This window comes from Symphodus melops, assembly GCF_947650265.1.
Source record: "Symphodus melops genome assembly, chromosome: 6".
NCBI lineage: Eukaryota > Metazoa > Chordata > Actinopteri > Labriformes > Labridae > Symphodus > Symphodus melops.
In genome coordinates this window covers 20466632-20485979 of record NC_136696.1, presented here as the reverse complement: position 1 = coordinate 20485979, position 19348 = coordinate 20466632, and the positions used below count along the sequence as shown (strand labels likewise).

General features: G+C 41.6%; 1 protein-coding gene across 3 annotated transcripts; it reads left to right on the top strand.

Moving 5' to 3' along the window:
• Window positions 1-1144: 1144 nt before the first annotated feature.
• LOC306825982 (homeobox protein aristaless-like 4) lies at window positions 1145-17899 on the top strand. Of its 3 annotated transcripts, XM_079346985.1 has the most exons (4): window positions 1145-1569; window positions 9872-10185; window positions 16525-16653; window positions 17274-17899. In XM_079346985.1, exons 1-4 carry the CDS (start codon window positions 1227-1229, stop codon window positions 17592-17594), a joined length of 1107 nt encoding a protein of 368 aa, XP_079203111.1. In that variant the 5' UTR covers window positions 1145-1226; the 3' UTR covers window positions 17595-17899. The 3 variants fall into 3 exon arrangements, with proteins under 3 accessions (XP_079203111.1, XP_079203113.1, XP_079203112.1); XM_079346987.1 differs by lacking the exon at window positions 9872-10185 and having other exon boundaries at window positions 1145-1573; window positions 16545-16653; XM_079346986.1 differs by lacking the exon at window positions 17274-17899 and having other exon boundaries at window positions 16525-16762.
• The last annotated feature ends 1449 nt before the right edge of the window (window positions 17900-19348 follow it).

The window sequence follows — 19348 nt, the reverse complement described above, 5'->3', positions numbered from 1 at the left end:
ATCCATTTAATACCTGAAAGTCGCCATTCAACTCGTTTGATTTATTAAAAATGACTAGCCTATATTAAATAAATAATCACATTTATTATAATAACAGTAAAAACAAGGATAATCTTTGTTCTTATTAAAAAAGTATTTTTTTAAAATGAGCTTTCAAAATAGTCTACAATAATTAGCCCATTTATTTACAGGCCTTCCCCTGTAAATTAAAAATAATGGCTTCACGTTCAAAATAAAACAAAAACAAAAAATAAACAAAGGGTCTGATGTGAGACAACATGCTAAAATGTCTTTGTTAATTTTCTTCAATCGGGTTTTATTTTATTTTGCTAGCAAGAGAGTTGGCACGTCTCTGTACACGTCATACAAAGCTTTTCATCGTGCATCACAGGCCAAATAATTACAGCTTAATCCAATATCAAGAAGCAAAGCAGCCCTGATGGGCTACAATTCTCCATTATGGAGAAGTGGATATAGACCTACTGGTCAAATGTTATTTGGTTTAATGTGTAATGACAATATTTACGTTAGCCTATACCTGAGCTTAACATCGGTTTAACTAGACGCAGGTATTGGTGCAAATTCTGGTCTTGATCTTTTCATTTACACATCCACTGAAGTCAAGTCCAAAAAACAGACACGGAGCACACGAACAGCTCGTTAATAACCAGATTGTCTCACCTGACATAGATGAATAGCCTACAAAAAGACATTACCGTTTGATATCAACAAAAGTCAGAGGTTATGTTCAGACATGCAACTTCTGGAATCAAAGCGGCACATTCATCCTCTAATTACATTATTGTCATGTGTTGTGTCCCCCGCGTGTTTACTGAAAACGCTTTTGACCTCCCATTTCTACTTGCTCCATAATAGCGCAGGTTGCAGCTTGGTGTGGGCCTACTCCAAACTGTGTTTGTTTGTGTGGGTCTGTATGTGTGTCAGATACACTGCAGGCTACTGAGACGGAATCATCTTGAGCGAGGCATTTCTCTTTACCCCGACAAACCTTCAGGGGGCTTTTAGCATTTGTTCAGTCTGCAGTCTCTGGAAAACATCTGATTCATTTTTTAAGCAGTCCCAGATGCGCTACAGAGTGTGAGAGTGAGTGTGCACGAGAGCGTCAGTGTGAGTTTGTCAGCGCGTGAGAATATCTACTGTCTTAGAGAAGGAAGGGGAGGGAAACCAGAAGCGTGTGGATTTTTTAAATATCACTTTTTTTAGGTATGAACGCAGCGTGCGTCTCATACTGCGATATGACATCGATGGATTCATATTATAGCACTTCTACTGCGCAGGGTAGGGACCACCAGGCAAACCCGTTCAGGACTTTCCAAAACACTGAAGCCAAATACAGCCCCTCGTTCATCCCAGGTAAAGGGCAGCCGTACGGAGAGAAGCCCCGGAGTCCTTTCCAGCCGGAGTGCCACTCTTTAGATGGCGCAGAGGAGGGTGCGTTCAACAAGTCGTACCAGCTCTTCATGCAGAGAACGACCTGCAAAACTCCGCCTGAGGGGGGCAAGCTGCACCCGGACAGCGGGCTAAACGGGACGCTCATGCCCTGCTATGGTGAGTGCGCCTCAAACGAGGCAACACGTTGGTCTTTAGTTGAACAGAAATGCATAACAAGAGGGAACATTTGTGAGTAACAATGGAAGGAATAATGTCACAGTGCGCAATAGGCTGCAGCATCTGAAAGTCAAGTTAGATGTGAGCGAGGAGCGGAGACAAAAGGGTCTAAACCAACCCAGGGCTGGTCTAAACCGGGAATCACATCAGCCCAGCATTTAAAACCCAAACTGAAAATCTACACCTAAAGGTACGATGTAGTTTCTAATAAATCTGATACAAAGAACTATGAGAAATAAAAAGAAAACTTAGAATTAAAACGGACACGAATTTAATCTTTAGGCGTGTAGTATGTGTTGCATGACTTAAATCTGTAGAAATTAAGACAAAGTGTACGCGGGAGAAGTAGCTATGACAAAAGCCCAATCTGATCATTCTTCAAATGCAAATTATTATAAATGATATTTCAGGAGGGAAAAATATTTTCAGCTTCGTACTTCAGTAAATAAAGCAGTAATTGCTGCACAATGAATAAAACACTAATTTCAAGATGTGTTTTAGTCTGAAAGATGAAGAAGTGATGATGAAGTAAACTAATAACGTTAATTAACGTTTAACGTTTATTGTAGGTTGTTTTGACCATGACGTTGACAGAGAGTCACAGACTTTGCAGTTTATAAAATGTGTAAATTTGTTCCCGAGGAATCCGTAGCATCTCTGACACTGACATTTAACTTTCCTGCATCTGCAGTCTGTTGTTAATTATTTTAGTATCATGGAACATTTTAAAGAACATCCTGTGATTAGAGAGCATGAACAGAATATCACTGGGGCGCGCACGCTCCAACGTAAAATCCATGCGTAATAAGGAGTAAATGAAGCAAAATGTAGGCTAAATTATAAAGAGCATTTTTGGCACGTGATCCATTTCTTTTTTTAAATATCAGACGTTTTAATGATTACTGCATAACTTGGTTTAACTGGTTAAATAGACTATTTTTTCACAAGCTGGTTGAATATTAATTAATTCGATGGTGGAGATCCGCTTTTAGGCCAAGACTTCCCTATGTGTCCACTACAAACACAACACACATCAATATTCAATATTTAGAGACGGTTTAAGCATCCTGAAATATGGCGCTATGTTTAACTGAAGCTTTACAGGGTCTATTCAGACAGTTTATTACATTAAAAATGCATTATAAAAACAGAACACGCCGTTTTACTGTGGCTTTGAGAGGTGGAGGTATAAAATATAAAGAAACTACTAATACTGAGCAGACGGTGTGACAACGGGGCATACGGAAATGATCAAAAGCACATAAAACAAAAATCACATTTATAATTGCATTAAAGTCGCTCCATTAATGCTAAGTTATCAAATGTGAGTTATCATTGGGTGATTAGTGTCCTGATGTTTCAGGCCCAGATGTTTATCACGATGCAGAGGAAAACATCTGTCTGATCATGCTTGAAACTGAATGTTCATTGAAACTGCGTGCAAACCTTCTCGATCGACATTTTAATCGACCATCATTCACGCTGGAAAAAAAAGATGTCTTAAGCCGCTCTGAAAAGAGAGTCCAACACCTTTTAAATTAAGACACATTAAATAGTGACTCTTACTCTGGCTTATCTTAGCATTATTAAAAACATTCAATTGACAGTGGGACTAATTACAACTCGGCCAGCAGTAGGCCGATAAGCTATTATTTTCTGCAGTAGCCTCTACAGCACTTTGGCAACAAACATCCACAAAGTGAAAAGTAATCTGTTATCCTGAGAAAATCTGGAGTCACTCTTTAGCTAAGCTGAGATGTCACTTCTTTTTTCTGGAGTGTGTGAAAGTTTGCTTAAACAGACTGAAGCCCCCCTGCGCTGAAGTTTAAATCGATTTGGCACGTGCATTGACAGAACCATTTAAACACCGTCATTAAGTGCAACATGCCTCCCCTGAGGAGAGCTGCGCAGTGTTGTTATTGAAAATGTTGCAGCCAGATGAAGGCATCGTGGCTCCGGGGAGGATGCTTTGGGGTCCTGCCAAAGCCTCAGGCGTCAACAGGCTTGTGCTCTAATGTGTGGTCCTCAATGGGAGATATATTGCTCAATGCTGAAGCTTTATCTCCATCGTGATGACAAAAAAAAAGTCAGCTCGAACCCAGAGGGAGTTTTCTGTGGCAACTTAAGCTAGAACATTGTTTACATGGCAACTACACATAAAAGTCATTGTGTACAGTTTGTTTAATCCATTGTAGCGTGGCTGACAAAACACGTCTGACCAGCTATATGTACAATAATTGTTCAAATCTGAACACAGCTTAAGCAAAGGTAAAGAAGTAAGTTTACGACTTAAATACTTTCAATATAAACGTTTCTTTGCCTGCCTTATGTTCTAATGGTCAAACCTTTTTTTTCAATCATCCTGGCAAATTATGTTTCAAATGACAAATATTATTCAGGTTATGTAAAAAAAAGTACAGTATTTAAAGCTGCAAAGTCAAATCATAAAATTTAGATAGTCTTGTGCATTATATATGTTTAATCCCTAAAATCACAGGATGATGTTCCGCAGGTTTAGTGTTGTATTTTTTTTTGCATTTAGTCCTATTTTAAATCATCACTACAACTTGTGTTGAGGGATGAACACACTTTTGTGCACGGTATTGTGCAAGTATGGTGGTTTTGATGTTAATCAGTGAGACTGTCCCACAGCGATGCAGGGATGGAGCCGTCTACCTGCTCACACAGGGATGAATGAAATAAAGCCCCTGGAGCTGATGGAGTGCTGAGGAATGCAGGTCAGCGCTGCAGGAGAGGTCGGCATTAATCGGAGCCAGATGTGCATTACTGGCTCCTATAGTTATTATTCATACTCCCCAAACATCACATCTCTCAAAGCTGCAGAGAGTCCCTGAGATGACAGAATGGGACTGGTTTACATAACCCTGTCTCTACAATACCTTGTACAAATAAGCAATGAGTCAGAAATGGACATTCAGATTAGGTAATGATTTGAGGAGATCGGGAGGAATGACAGGGTTTTGGGGAGCGCCGCACGTGTGAATGAATGAATGTTTACATGCTATAAGTTCAGTTTCTGAATTAAAATAATGTTAAGTTTTCATTCTTGAGATTGATTCATTGCTGCAATTTAAAAAGATGAATAGCAAACAAAAAACATCCAGACTTTAATTAAATTTAAGAAAATATACCAGTACTGCAAAAGTGAAAAAAAAAGAGATAATTTTGTTTTCAGGCCTTCAGTTGATGCTGCCGTATCAATTCTGCAGTGCAATATAGGTATTATGTGCACTGCAATGTACTGCGATGTTTGTGCCTCATCCTCTTCGTCTTTTTCCACAAAATAACACTTGAAAGCAAATTGCCATCAGCTTTTACTTTCTTTAAAACAACCCCTCCCCCATTCAGTGGGAAATCGAAGCATCCTGTGAAATGTAAAACATTTTTCTAGGCTGTATGAAAACCAAAACAAGACCCCCAAAAAAGTCCTGGCAATGGTTTTAAAAGTCATCCTGTCAAAATAAAGCTCTGCAATACATGTTAAAAGGCTGTGGGAAGTGATGTCACAGGATATGTATGTGCTGATGAATAACACATTGTGTTCTTACTGCTAACAATAAGCAAAAGCAAGAATGACACCTATGGTGGTGTCGCTGTGGGTCTGTGAACCAGAATCAAATAATCTGTAATGAATGAAGTCCTGCTTTAAAAACATGTGACTCAGAAAACATACTGTAGCTGCAGAAATCTGCCTGCCATTGCATGAAAAAGAGGTAGAAATCCAACAGTGTACAGAGCTGTGTTAAGCAAAAGTTGGATTAAGAACTAAAATGAAAAGTATGTTGGCCTGCTTGTATTTGGTCTTGCTGTGAAGCAAACAACACAGCATGCTCTGGCATATTGCAGGGGAAGGTAACCGCCCTGCCCCCAGCCTACCTGAGATCTCCTGCAGGCCGCATTAATGATTTGGAAACTTTAACTAACTTGCACACATTTTGATCATTTGATGTCTTTGGTGTTGGCTGACTCTTCTGTTTTACTTGTGAGTTCCAGATTAAACTTAATCTAACTTTGGCAATAGTTCTCAAATAATACATAAAGATGAACAGAGCATTTCTTCAGGTTAATTAAGACTTTTTTTCTTTGACTATATGCACTGGTACAGAACGTTATATTTTGTTTACCATGTATATTATGGTTTGTATCCATGCAAAATCATTTAAAATTATATTTTGCCAAAATCTATTTTTTACCCTTATATTTTTTTTACATCATTTCCATTAAAAACTCATATAATGCAAACTATTTTTGTGCCCTTTGATGTAAGCGGCTGTCAGCTGCACCTTAAGGTATACTGACAGTGGTGAGGTCATGATCGAGTACATTTATCAGGAGCTGAGGCTGAACAGGCAGATTTTTTTGGTCTCGCAGGGAATCTGAATTCCTGTGTGAGCTGCTGGCATACGTCTTTCCTCAGGAACATCTGGGAGCCTCCCTTCCACTGAGGAAACAACAGTCAACATCAGGGCTTAGACTGAGCTGCAGGAAAAATAACATAGCCCAAAGCATGTCTGCGGACCAGCTATGGATGTGTACAATTAAAACCTACGAAATACAAGACTGCATTGAGTCCATATAAGGTGTGATAAGTGGAGAGCAGCTGTAACAGACTGCTGTCAGCTTTGAGAGAACATTTCAGAGCACTCTGTTTAAAAGCATTCCCTTCCCTATTTAGTGTTTGGTCATTAACCCTTCCCCAGGTTACTAATTTATAGTGTTTCTTTTATTTGGCTTCACTTGACCCTCTTCGTCCCTTTCCATAAAAACTGAGCGGGTGCCCTGTTGCTTTACAACCAGTTAAATTACACTTTGATGTTTCCTCTCTGTTTTCTGCAGTGATTAAATTGCTGACCCTAGTAAACGTGCGACCTCGGCTAACTGAAGAGGTCTGCAGCTTGTCAAAGACTCACTCTGGCAAATTTGAGGGATCAGCCGGCGATATTTGAAGCATTTGTGCATACATCGATGAATACTGAAGCAAGAACAAGTCAAAAACACATTCCTTTTAATGCCAGAAATGCTGGATCCAGTGCAGTGGAATCTTGGCTCCCAAAAGAAAGCACTGTGTGATGGCTGTGTTCTGCAGATCTGGTGCAGAAAAGACAGCTCAGCATGCGGGAATGCTCAGGGATGTTTGTGGCAAAGGATTCTGTGTAGTTAGCGTGAGAGAGGAACAAGAGATGAGCTTGGAGCACCAGAGAAGAGAGCGATGTTGGTTAGTTCAGATTCTGGTGGGGACAAAAATCTGTATTGAGAAGCTAAAACAAATAGATTGTCATTGTTGCTGATTCGTCCCCCCAGAGAATGAAATGGAAAAATAATTATATGTCACTCTCACTTTTACTGGAGGTATCAATATCGATCAGCTAGCTTTTCATGTTCAACGTGTTTAGTCACATTTGTTAAATGAGTTTAAAAACTAAGTACTAATACAAGTATTTTCTTCGTAAAGTTTTTTTTTGTCATAAACTGTTGACTTGATGGTTGTCTGTTGCTGGCCTTGGTCAAGACAGAACGTGTACGACTGCCTACATATCTTCATGGGCTCCCTCTAAGTTTTCACTCGCACCTCCTGAAGCGATGGACAAGCTGGCGGAGAGTGACAGAAAAACTACAAGATAGAGGTTGCCTTTTTGGAATCGGATTGGTTGTGTGATGCTGATTTCCTTATAACAGGGGAGAATGAGAGAAGACAAATGTCTGTTTTATTTGTGTTTATTTAAGGCTACTTATTCAAGCAATTACATCAAAGACGCTGGTTGCCAGCCCTGCATTGGTCCGTTTTTAGGCCAATTAATGTCCGTTTGCGTCTGAACCAGTCACACTCCATTATGTAGCTCAAGGCAGCTCTTGTGCTAAGAGAGAACCTATTCAGGATTGTACCCTGTTGTAGGTGTGAAGAAAAGAAAAAAGGACGGGGTCCTCCAACTGTATTAACAAACTGTAGAGCTCTGCAAGCCTGAAAATGCTTCATTATATAACCCTGAGCTACTTTCATACTGTACAGATAAAAGTTAAAGTGGGAAAGTTAATGTCCCAGAAAGAAAGCAAAGATGCGTTATCCAAAATCTTGAGATCTTACTGTATTGTAAAAGTGTTCTAATTGCTGCAGACTCCAGTGTTAATCTTCGTGAGGTCTGTATAAAACATTTCCACTCACTCACCCACCATCTTCCTTTCCCCTCATCTGTGCACCCAGCTGCACCCCTTGCCTCACCGGATATATGCCGTGCTCAGCGGAATAATTTCATTTTCTCTCCCTGATGCAGATGCCAAACAGGAACCTGGAGTTGACCTGTCTTACTTCTTAACATTGCAGCCCAGGGCTAGAATACAAATATTGCAAAGTGCTTTAGCATGAGGCCTGAGCAGGGGTTGGTGATGTCAGAACATCTGCCTGCGTGGAGAATGTAAGAGGGTCTGACAGGTGGGCCACAGCGATATGAGGTCATGAACTCCAGCTGGGCGAGCTGTGCTGTTCTATTAGCGTCTCGGTCGGGGCAGGTTTGAGCCAGAGAGCAGGGGAGGGCTGCTGCAGCACCGAGAGGATCACTATTGACATTTCATTGTGAGACACCAGCCAAAGGAGCTCTAATCCTTGAAAACAAACATGCATGTTGCAGACAGCCTCCGCCTAGCTTCATCACCCTGAAACTATTCAGTCATCTTACCTACGATCGGAACACTTAGCTCAGTGAGTCACCAACGCCACAAGGAGCAAACTATCTTTCTATTTTTCCCTCTTTTCTGAAAAAGACTCATTTTGACATTCCTTGTACACAAAAATGGAAAGTGACGATGTGAAGTTCATGTTCAAGACTAATAGAGTAATTGTCCTACTCTTGATCTAATTTTAAGACTATGTTGTTGGTGCTGCAGAGGACTTAAACGTGTGTTTCTGTGCATGGAGCTGGTTTCAGACCAAAACAGCCAGGACAGGGTTCTCGCGTGCCCATTTGCAGGAAAGGCAAACAGAGCAGCTGACAGAGCACACTGTTCGCACTGGGCCACAACCAGAGCCCTTCAGCTTATTTATTCACACGACTATTTGTTTATTGGAGGAGAAGGGAGAAGCTTTCTTCATCTTCTAAAAGGAAACAAAAAAGCAAGCGAGCGCTTACAGGAACAGAGCATGCTCTGTCGCAATATGGACGCTAACAAAATTGAAAGTGACAAACACAATGTTGTTTACATCAGGGGGGGAACGGCTGTAGGGTAAAGTTGTGGTCGTACACAAGGCTTGCCATACACAGGCTGGAGGGAAGGAGCAGGTTTCTACACGGCTCAGGCGTCATTGAGAGGTTTGAAGGAGAGGCCTTCGAGGTTTGTGTCACAGGTCACGCCAATGTGTAGTGACATACCTTTCAAACAGAAAACAACAGTTCTTCTTTGAGACTTGGAGATTCTATGCATGCAGACAAGGACTTTGAACTTTCAAATTAAACAATAAAGAGGTGCTGTTAGCTTTAGGTGAAAAGACATTTTTTGTTTAGGTTTTGAATTTGATGATAAGCAGACTAAGTCACCTGAATGAGCTGCCTCTTTTTTCATGCACATTTTAAACGTAAAGAATTGCTCTGCTGAATATTCTGATTGCAGAGTAGTAACTAAGCAGTAATTATAGAGCTACCTTGTGTCCTTCCTTCCTCAGCCCTGCAATGGTCAGAAAGTTGTTCTTAAGAGCTTGGTTGAAAATAATATTATTACAGTAAGTATGTAATTTAAATTAACTGTAAAACCAAAACAAAGTGAATTTCTTTTCAAATTTCACTTTAGAAAAAAAAAAAAAATCTGAATAGCTTACCGTGTACAACCAAATTGCTCGTATGTATTTTATTACAACCACAGGATAACATCCAAACCGAAAAATCACGTGTCTTTTATGAGGTTGTGAACAGCGCCGTTCCAATCCACATCACAGAATTATTTTAGTTTTACTTCAGTGATCAAGTGTCAGACTGGAGAACACAAAAGAGGCTTATTTAAAAGAAGTATAATCAAAACGAATGCAACAGAGGTGAAGATGTTTTTATTTTTTTAGCAAAGAATCCTACATTTCCCTGAATGCGCATGGATAGGGTTTCTTTGTAGACCAGCCTCTTTTGAACCCTTCAACACGCACGTCTACGTAATAATGACAGCCAAGCTGAACTTATATTTAGCAGTGTCCCACTGTTGATCTTAACTGCCACACTGTGTCTTCTTACTCTCACACTTGTAGGAAAAGACAATGGTGGTCTGACAGATTCTGAGTTGTCCCAGAGTGTTGACCCTCCTGGGATGGAAGGAAGCTACCTGAACCTAAAGGTACCAGGCGAAAAGGGGCCAGGCGAGCGACCAGGGTCTGACCTCTCAAGCCCTCTGGATAAAAGTGAGGCAGAGAGCAACAAAGGCAAGAAGAGGCGCAATCGCACCACATTCACAAGCTACCAGCTGGAGGAGCTGGAGAAGGTCTTCCAGAAGACACACTACCCGGATGTTTATGCCCGTGAACAGCTAGCTCTGAGGACGGACCTGACAGAGGCTCGGGTGCAGGTAAGAAAAAAAAACACCCAGGTACACACAGAACATGTATTTTTGTATTAAAGCAAATTCTCCAGCTAATAGAACTTCTGATCTTAAATTTTCTGCAACAAAAGTTATGATCTAAAGACCTTAAGGTTATTTTGGGAAAGTAAGGCAGGCGTAATCTCAATGTGTAGTAAACCTGGTTGAGGTTATTGAAAAGGGATAAATCACCAGCCTCTGGGTTTAAATCTGATCTTCTTCCGTCCAGCCACCTGACCAAAACACTTTGTCTCGTTAGTATTAAAGTACATTGTAGGCTCACGACTATGTTTGTTCCTTGTTAGATGAACAGTCTCCATGTGCACTATTGTTTGACTGCAGTTGTCCATGTTTGCATGCTAATAATCCCTCTGAGAGTGAAGACAGAGGGCTGGGAGAGTTCAGATTGGCATGTTGACAGATATTGTTTCGGAACAGCAGACAGCAGGGCCTATTGTTCTCTCGCTCTCTTTCTGTCTGCCAGGTTCGGATCAGAGTGGGATGGGTGGGACTGAGGGAATACTCTGCTCGTAGCTCTTACATGCTGCAGGCTCTACAAAGGGTGCGGAGGTCAAGGGTTTTCTCCCTAGCACTACTGCGTTCAAACTGCTTCCTCACACAACTGTTGAGGCAAATAGGGAGGAAAAAAAAGAACAGTCATCAAAGCTATTTGGAGGGGATATAAAAACACTTTGAGATGCCAGTTTCAATTTCCACACACAGTCCCCGACATAGTCAGGGACAGAGAACCGAGCCTGGTCCTTGTGGTGGTACAGTGAAATAAGAACACTCATGGTGAGTTCACACAGACCCATCTATTCCCCAGATGAATATAATTACCTTCCTCATTCGACAGATTCTGTTGAGTCACAATGAGGTTTGACCCATACTTCTAAAATCAGACCCTAAATATGCACGCAATCAAGACTAAAGCCCACATTTTCATCTGAAGGTCCATCAAGACAAAGTCCAGGGATATCCAATCGTTGAATACCATGGGGCACTCCAGGCTTGGCAAGCGATCGGAGAATCCTTTTCATCTCTGAAACAGCAGCCATTGAGATCTAGAGCACAGATGTTTTCTGCCAAAATGCCAATGTCAGGATCCTACAGTTTCATCCTCAGTTTCATGATGAATGTCTCCACAAAGCAGGGCTGCAGTTTTCCATAATCACATCTGTGACTTCTGCTACCACTAGTTTATTTACCACAATTAGTTCTCAACCTCAGACTTGAACCTCAGCACACTGCCTACTTTTTTTTTAATGAAGGAGACGGCTGTGTGTGAGTGAGTGCCGAGTTAGTCTATCAATCGCCGCCATCCTGGATGACAGAGATGAGGTGAGACGGCTGGACTTCAAAGCTGCGTTTGGAGCTTTGCACTCTGCCCTCCCTCTCTCTCGCCCTCTTCCTCTCTCTCTCTCTCTCTCTCTTTCTCTCTCTCGGCCTGCTGGCTCCAGAGCATAAATAAAGCTCTTTAATGGCTCTGTAAGCTGCCTCTTGCTGTCAACGTCTTTAGCAATTACTGTATCACCGCCAAGCACTTTGAGATCCAAGAGCTCTTAGCCACCTTCCTTGCAGATGTCTGCTTGACAAAATAAACAAGAGTTGTAAGTGTTTGCATTTGGTAAATATCTATTTTCAGCGACTTTATAGAGAATTGGTCACATTTAAGAAATAATCAATTCTTCTCATGCAAAATAAAGGACTGGCTTTTCTTTCTAATGAATATAGAAGTTTATAAGATTGGGAATAAGAGACACGGAGCAGCAAAGGACACATCTGACTTCATAATGTTCCCTGAATGATCTCCCTGCCAAACTATTTGGCTCTCCTCTCATTCCGTCTGCCTTTCAAAGGCAAAGCTACGGAGAGTAAACCCTCTGTGAAACATGACACACTCAGTACCAGAAACCCCCAAAAGGGGCACGTATGCGCTCTTGTTTGCTTATTTGTAAGAGGTTCCAGTAAGTGCTTGAGAGCAACCAGGTTAGCAGAACGCATTTGTTAGCGACTGCCTTTGAGTTTTGTATATGACATGGTATGTAAATGTGTGTTTTCCGTATATGTATGCTCAGTCCGCTTTTCTCGTCTGCACGCCTCCGAAAGGTCAGAGGGGTTAGCTGCGGAAAGCCAAGGGCTTAGGCGTCAGGAAATTAAACATGAAATGAAAACAAGCTCCAGTTTGAACATTCTCCCATCTCACTTTCCAATATCCCCACTTCCCCTCGGTGACTTAAAAGGGAGGAGGCAAAAGAGAGAGTCATAGAGAGAGAGAGAGAGAGAGAGAGAGGGGTCAACAATGGGGGGAGAGAGGGGCTTCGGGGGGAGGCTGAGCTTCGACAGTGGGGTGGGAGTACGGCGAAAAGATTAAGAGGAGAGGATAAAGACAAGCTATCTTGAGCAATCACAAATGAATAGATAAGTCCGTCACTGATAAAGATTACATTGGAAAATAAACTGAGAATTTGAAACACTTATTATGCTACATTTGTGTTTGAAAGCCAAGCATCTAATTTCCCCGACATGTCTGCATGAATAATACCCCAAAAAAAGTCAGATTTATTAAATTGAATTAAAGTTTCTTATTTTAAACTGGTAAGGGACGAGAAGAAGAGAAAACTTACAAATAAACAGACAGAAGGTGAACACTGAAAGATATCACAAAAAAGGTGCTTTACTTAATTGTGTTGCGTCATGAAAATAGAAAACAGACTTTTTTTTTCAAGTGGGACACGCATTATAAGTTCCTGGGTGAGAGTATTGCATCTGACTTCCTTGCTCTTCACACCAAGTCACATGACCTTATCTTTGTCAATAGGTGTTGCTAGATCATTAAAAAAGTAATTTCTACATTTGTGTAAGCATATCATTATGAATGTGCTTACTGGAAAGACTGGATTAGCCATGAAAAAAATAAACAATTGGGCTTTGTTATTGCTGCGCTGAAGTTTTTTTTAATATAAGGTAAAAATTTGGAGATTACATTAAAATTCTTAGTTTGATAGGTAACTGTCATTGTGTTGCTCTCCCACATGCAATATGTCACATGCCTTATAACTATCTACATATAGTCCTGCTGCCGACTAATGCTCATTGGTACACTACAGTATATTGTGCTTTCAGGCCCTTTTTAATCTGCTTTTAAACTGTCCTTAATGCCTTGTGTTTTGAGTTATTCATATGTATATTTATAGGCGTTGTACTCAGGGATTATCATCACACGTCTGTCTTAATGTTGTTTTACACATCAGTCTAATGACATTAAAAAACGTTGTCACTTGTAGCATCAGGGGCACACACTGGGGCTGCATATTGATCTCTGATGCTCAAATCCTGTCATATCTGTTTGAATGAAACTATATCTTTAAGTTAGCTTCCCAATTCCAAGTCCAAGCAGGCCTTTTAAATCGAGGATTATATTTGGAAACGTGTGATGTTATGAGCTCAAATAACAAAAGAAAAACTCAAGGAAAGACATGACGAACCCGAAACAATAATAGAGCTTGAATCCTCAAGGGGCACACAGCAGAGTCTGTGAGCCCCCCTCCAAACATATGAGATAATTCAAAGGGCAACAACCCCTCACCTTGACATTGGGGTTCAGCTAAAACCTCACGTATCAGTTTACGCCTCTGCAAGGGGGAACTGTCCTCTCATCTCACCAGCTGACCTGAGGAATGTCCAAATCAGGAGACATTTCTTTTCATCAGCTTATTGCAGACACACACAGGCCACAGATAAATGGGCCACAGGAGGCTCTATGTGGACTTCTCTTTAAAATGACTTAGATACATCATATCTGTTTTAAGCTGTAGAAGAATCACATGTTTGTGCACATGTACAGCTGGTTTTATCTAATTTGATAAGTTAAAGAAAATGCTGTTATAGAGCCATGAGTGGGGATATGAGGAGGTTGACTGAGGGGAAATTGCATGTATAGCATGGGACTGTGGAAACCACACGCTGATTGGGCTGGGAATCAACCCATAATCCAAGTTCAAATTGCTCTCTCTTTTGTCTTTGAAGAAGTTTTCCTTTCCCTCATGGGAGGAGAAGATTCAGACAACCAACAAATAGATACAGATAAACATGTGGAGACTCCCAGTGTCCCGCTTTAATCCTCTTTTCTCTTGAACGGAGATGTGAGGATGTTATAGGAACAAAGCTACAGCTGACAAAAGAGTTAGTTTAGAATGAGGAACATGTATTGAATTAAATGAGCTGGCTTCCACTGCCTTATAACTTTCAAAAATGAAGGTACATGATGATGACACATGCATGAGTAATTCCTTAAGTTATGTTATTTACTGTAGACATATGATACCAAATAAGTCCAATTTGATTTTCTTGAACTGCATTGATGGGCACTATTACACATAAACTGTTCAATGGGTCACTCAATGTCAGTGCTGATCATTTTCCTCTGCAAAAAAAGTCCAATTTGTTCACAAAGAGCAAAATCACAGATCTTCAAACTTGCCTCAAAGGGACTTTAAAGTGTACCACAGATAATAATCTCTACATTAGTCCCTGAATTTGGATTTGAACTTTCAAATAACTGGAATGCAGATAAAGTGGGGAAGACATCTCAGGAAGAGTAACACAAGAGGAATTAGTAGTCAAGAACAGACAGTTAGACACCAGGTGGAGATGTACGAAATGAAAACACCAAATGTAGAGATTTTTAAACAGCTCAAGACTACCGTAAATTCCGGACTATAAGCCGCTACTTTTTTCTCACACTTCGAGCACTGCGGCTTCTACTCCGGTGCGGCTAATGCATGGATTTTTTATGGGGGACAATGAGCTTCTGCCGCAAAAACATTTGACTTCGTCACGTCGGATCTTAATATCAGTCATTTTGCGCTTCATGCACGCACCCTCATGATGGAAAACACACGGAGAAATGCATATGATGCAGCTTTCAAGTTAAAGGCGATCGACCTGGCTGTCAAAGAAGCTAACAGAGCTGCTGCACGTTAAGATGACACTGACAGCGACAACAGAGACTGAGGAAGTGAGTAATGAAGTCATTCTGAGGCAGTGAATGGATGGACTTTTTCTTGTGAAATATATTACGGTCATCTTTTTCTTCAGCCGTGTTACAGACACCGTCGGCTAGGCTTCGTATTGTAACGGTTCATGTTGTAAAGTCAGTAGTTGATAATGTGTTCATAATTCCGATTATGTGGAGAGTCAGTGAATGCACCAGCGAGAACGTGTTGAGTGGCTGTATGAGAGAACGCTGGGGGAGAGAGTTGGATTGTTACGGCAAGTTATGTGTTGCTCTCTGCTGTAAACGGCGTGGTCACGGCCGACAGTGATCGGGTTATTAAGTTATTATTTGAACGCTCTCGTCGTCCTTTAACGTCCGTACGGACGCTACAGTATTTGCGGATGTTACCGGTAGCCTACGTCTGTGTAAATAGCTCTTGTTATAGCGTGGACACCTGCGGCTTATAATCAAGTGCGGCTTATATATGTACAAATACATTTATTTACTTATTTTTAGCCGGTGCGGCTTATATCCAGGTGCGCTCAATAGTACGGAATTTACGGTACATTTCTTTCACACTACATATTTACATTTCTCTCATCTTCAGTCCTGCTGCTCCTTTAATGCCTGTCTCAGCTCTTTGATAGCTGGTTTCAAAAACATGCACTTGATCTGTCAGCAGGTACTGAGAGTACACCCTGTCTGCAAAGTAGCCTATCAATGTGACAGAGAGAAATGACTCAGTAGGACCTTATTTACACGCTGCATACAAAACGTAATCATCCCAAAGACGGACGGAGAAGAGCATATTCTTGGTCAAAAGTAGAACTTTTTATTCATGGATGATACAGAGGGATTCCCCACTGTATCCCACTGTGCTGACATGTGGGGGAGAGCACACCTTTCTCAGAGTGATTTATGAATGGCTGCTGGCCCAGATGTGGATCTGTCAGCGCTGGCAGCCTGAAGGGAGGCAGACGCCTGTGTATCAAAGGGAGGAGCTGAAATGTGCAGCACCAGGGGAGACTCACCATTTTCACATCAATAGCTCCGTGTGGACGGCACTTTAAAGACACGTCAAGTCTTTAAACCTGGGCCTCGACTTTTATGTGCTGCAGAATTTATTTGCTCCACTATCTTCATTTTATATGGCTCTGTTTCCTACTTCATCTTGCTGAGAGAGCAGTATGGTCTCTGTTACAGCAAAAAAAAAAAAAAAAAAACCTCTCTGGGTTCTGTGTGAAATGAAATCTATGAAAAAAATGTTAAATGTTAAATGATATTTAAGTTTTGGGATGGGCCTTGATTTGGTAACGTTTTCTGTCCAGGTATGGTTCCAGAATCGTAGAGCCAAGTGGAGGAAGAGGGAGCGTTTTGGCCAGATGCAACAGGTCCGGACCCACTTCTCTACTGCTTACGAGCTGCCTCTACTGACTCGACCTGAGAACTACGCACAGGTGAATAAAGGAAGAAGAGGTTATCTGCTCGCTGACTATCAATATGCATAGGTACTCCTGATCTGATAAGATTTGAGTATCATAAAACCCACATTCCAAAGAAGTTGGGACGAAAGGAATGTGATGATTTGCAAAACATTGAAACCCCATATTTAATTGAAAACAGCACAGAGACAATTAGTCAATGTTGAAACTGGGAAACTGCAACAATGGCAATGGGACAATGGCAACAGAAGTTGGAAAAATTGCAAAATGCTTGAAAAAAACAACTGATGGAACATTTTACAGTGATGAAGGTTAACTGGCAAAAAGTTAGAGACATAAATGGGGATATAAAGATCCATATATAAACCAGATCCAGACACTCAGCCATCTTCTGAGTCTGGGCTCATTTTAAATGGACTGAGGCGAGGAGAAAATCTGTCTATATGTGTCTTTCTGTTTGGAATTTCTGGATACCCTTCTCTCTGTCACTCCGATTTCTGACTGTACTTACTGTCTCTAAATAAAAGCATAAAAAAATCTCGAGTTTGGGTTGTTAGCAAACTCTCAGTAGGTTCATAACAATGAACACAAATACGAGTTAAAGCTGCTTTAACTTGTGATTGTGTATTTCTTAGATCCAGAACCCTTCATGGATTGGCAGCAGCAGTGGAGCATCTCCAGTGCCGGGATGCGTTGTGCCTTGTGATTCCGTTTCCTCCTGCATGCCGCCACACCCTCATGGTCCTGGAGGCGTCTCTGACTTCCTGGGAGTTCCCAGTCCAGGCAGCAGCCACATGGGACAGACACACATGGGAAGCCTTTTTGGGGGTCCTGGGATGGGCGGGGGAATCAACGGCTATGATCTCAATGTGGATCCAGACCGCAAGTCGTCCAGCATAGCTGCGTTGCGCATGAAGGCGAAGGAACACAGCGCAGCCATCTCCTGGGCAACATGATGTCCCAGCCTTGTTCCACCCTGCCCCCATATGGCCCTCCTCTCTGGAGCAGCCATCAGCAAGTGCGGAGGGGTTGGTAGGGAGTTTTTGCTGAGAGCACTAATGATAACGCAGGTCAAATGAACAGGGAGAGACTGTGGAGATAACAGAGGCCATTACAGCGGCCACCGCAACCAAGATAACAGCAGTGACTGTGACAATCAGCAGATGCTGAAAGTGAGAGTAATACAGAAGTTTGCTAGAATATGTGTTCCTTTTATTTGACTCCTTGATCTCTCAGGTCTCATTGAAATATGAGGTAGACCCTGACAAACTGGGTATCATTCATGATACAGGCTTCAGTAAAATAAGCCACATAAAATATATAGTTTACAGAATATTTTCTCAGACTAACGGAATTTAGTGCCAAACTCAGCTTTATTATAAAGTATTTTAATTTAAATTTGATTCACATTATTTACAATCCTTTTTTTATGCAACCAATCCTGCCCGACTGCTATATTTTTTGTTACTTTGGATTTGTCTTTTATACTGCATAAATAAGATCTCAGCATTCAGTGTTTGTATTTTAGAGTAATTAAACAGGCCGCTCAGTGAGAGCCAGCTCTGTTGCAAACAAAGTGCCAGGGATTTCTTTTCTGTCACTTTCCATCATGGACTGTACTGTTCCAGCAAACAATAATTAGTTATGAAAGAAACGTTAATTTCATCTTGGCCTGCAGTGGGCAGTTTATGTCCCAGCAAAGAAGGACAGGGGTTGAATGCAACGAGTGAACAGAGTCTAATTGAGCAAGAGCAGACATGGCCTTTGCCAATTTACTGTTGGAGGAGAACAGCTATTGGATTGGCAGCAGTTTCAAACCAACGTGTCATTTCCTCCCCCAGGGCTGCCTCCACAGGTTCCCCTGCGGGGCTCTGGCCTCAGGTTACAGGAAACTCTGTCTCCACTGGCAGACCAGGCGCAGCAATGCACAGCAGCAGCCTTCAACACCAACTCGCCGCACCAGCTTCAATCAGCAACCCACAGGAATAGACACACTTAATTAGCATCAAAGTGAGCCCTCCTGGCCTGCGAACACAACACTACATCACAGAGTACACAGTGAGGACATACTGCACACACGGCTCGACACGCTGTAATAATCAATTCATGGTTAGATGAAGGATCAGCGGAGAGAAGACTCCTGGATGTGTAGCTTGCTCACAGGATCCGTCAAATGCCAGAGACTGCAGGCCAAATCAGTGGCCCCTACGAAGTGTTCTGTAATGTTTAAGTTATATGATGACATTGGAGCTGGACTGCAGGAATGTGGTGACCATGTCCAGTGATTGCAGGGGTGTCTCTGTGTGTTACCCCGCTGGAATAAGCTCGTCACCAGAGCTTGGCTGCCGGCTGAGGCTAGAGACAGACTTCATTATTCTTTTGGCTGATCTCTCGATGACGCCTGCTGGACTACATATCTGTTTTCTTTCCCCCTGTGAGGACAATGGCGAGAGATTCTGTTACTGCTGCTCCTCATACCTTGTTCATCATTGAGAGTTGGACTGTAGCTAACAACTTTTTTCAACATCGATTCATGCAAGAACATATTGAAAAATCACAATTCATCACAATCATTGTCCCCTTTAACCGCATAGGAAGTCTCTCAGTAAACCTGAGAGCTCAAGTTTCTAGCTCGGCAGATGCTTCTGGCTCCTCCTGTTTGGACAGATTGTATATTCTCCTTTTGTCCGATTAATCTTATTCCTTAACA

Bases quoted from the DNA above. Each gene is read 5' to 3' on its own strand.
- LOC306825982 (XM_079346985.1), top strand. From the start codon at position 1,227: ATGAACGCAGCGTGCGTCTCATACTGCGATATGACATCGATGGATTCA. The intron at 10,186-16,524 runs GTAAGAAAAAAA...TTTTCTGTCCAG, and splicing joins TGACAGAGGCTCGGGTGCAG to GTATGGTTCCAGAATCGTAG. The intron at 16,654-17,273 runs GTGAATAAAGGA...TGTATTTCTTAG, and splicing joins GACCTGAGAACTACGCACAG to ATCCAGAACCCTTCATGGAT.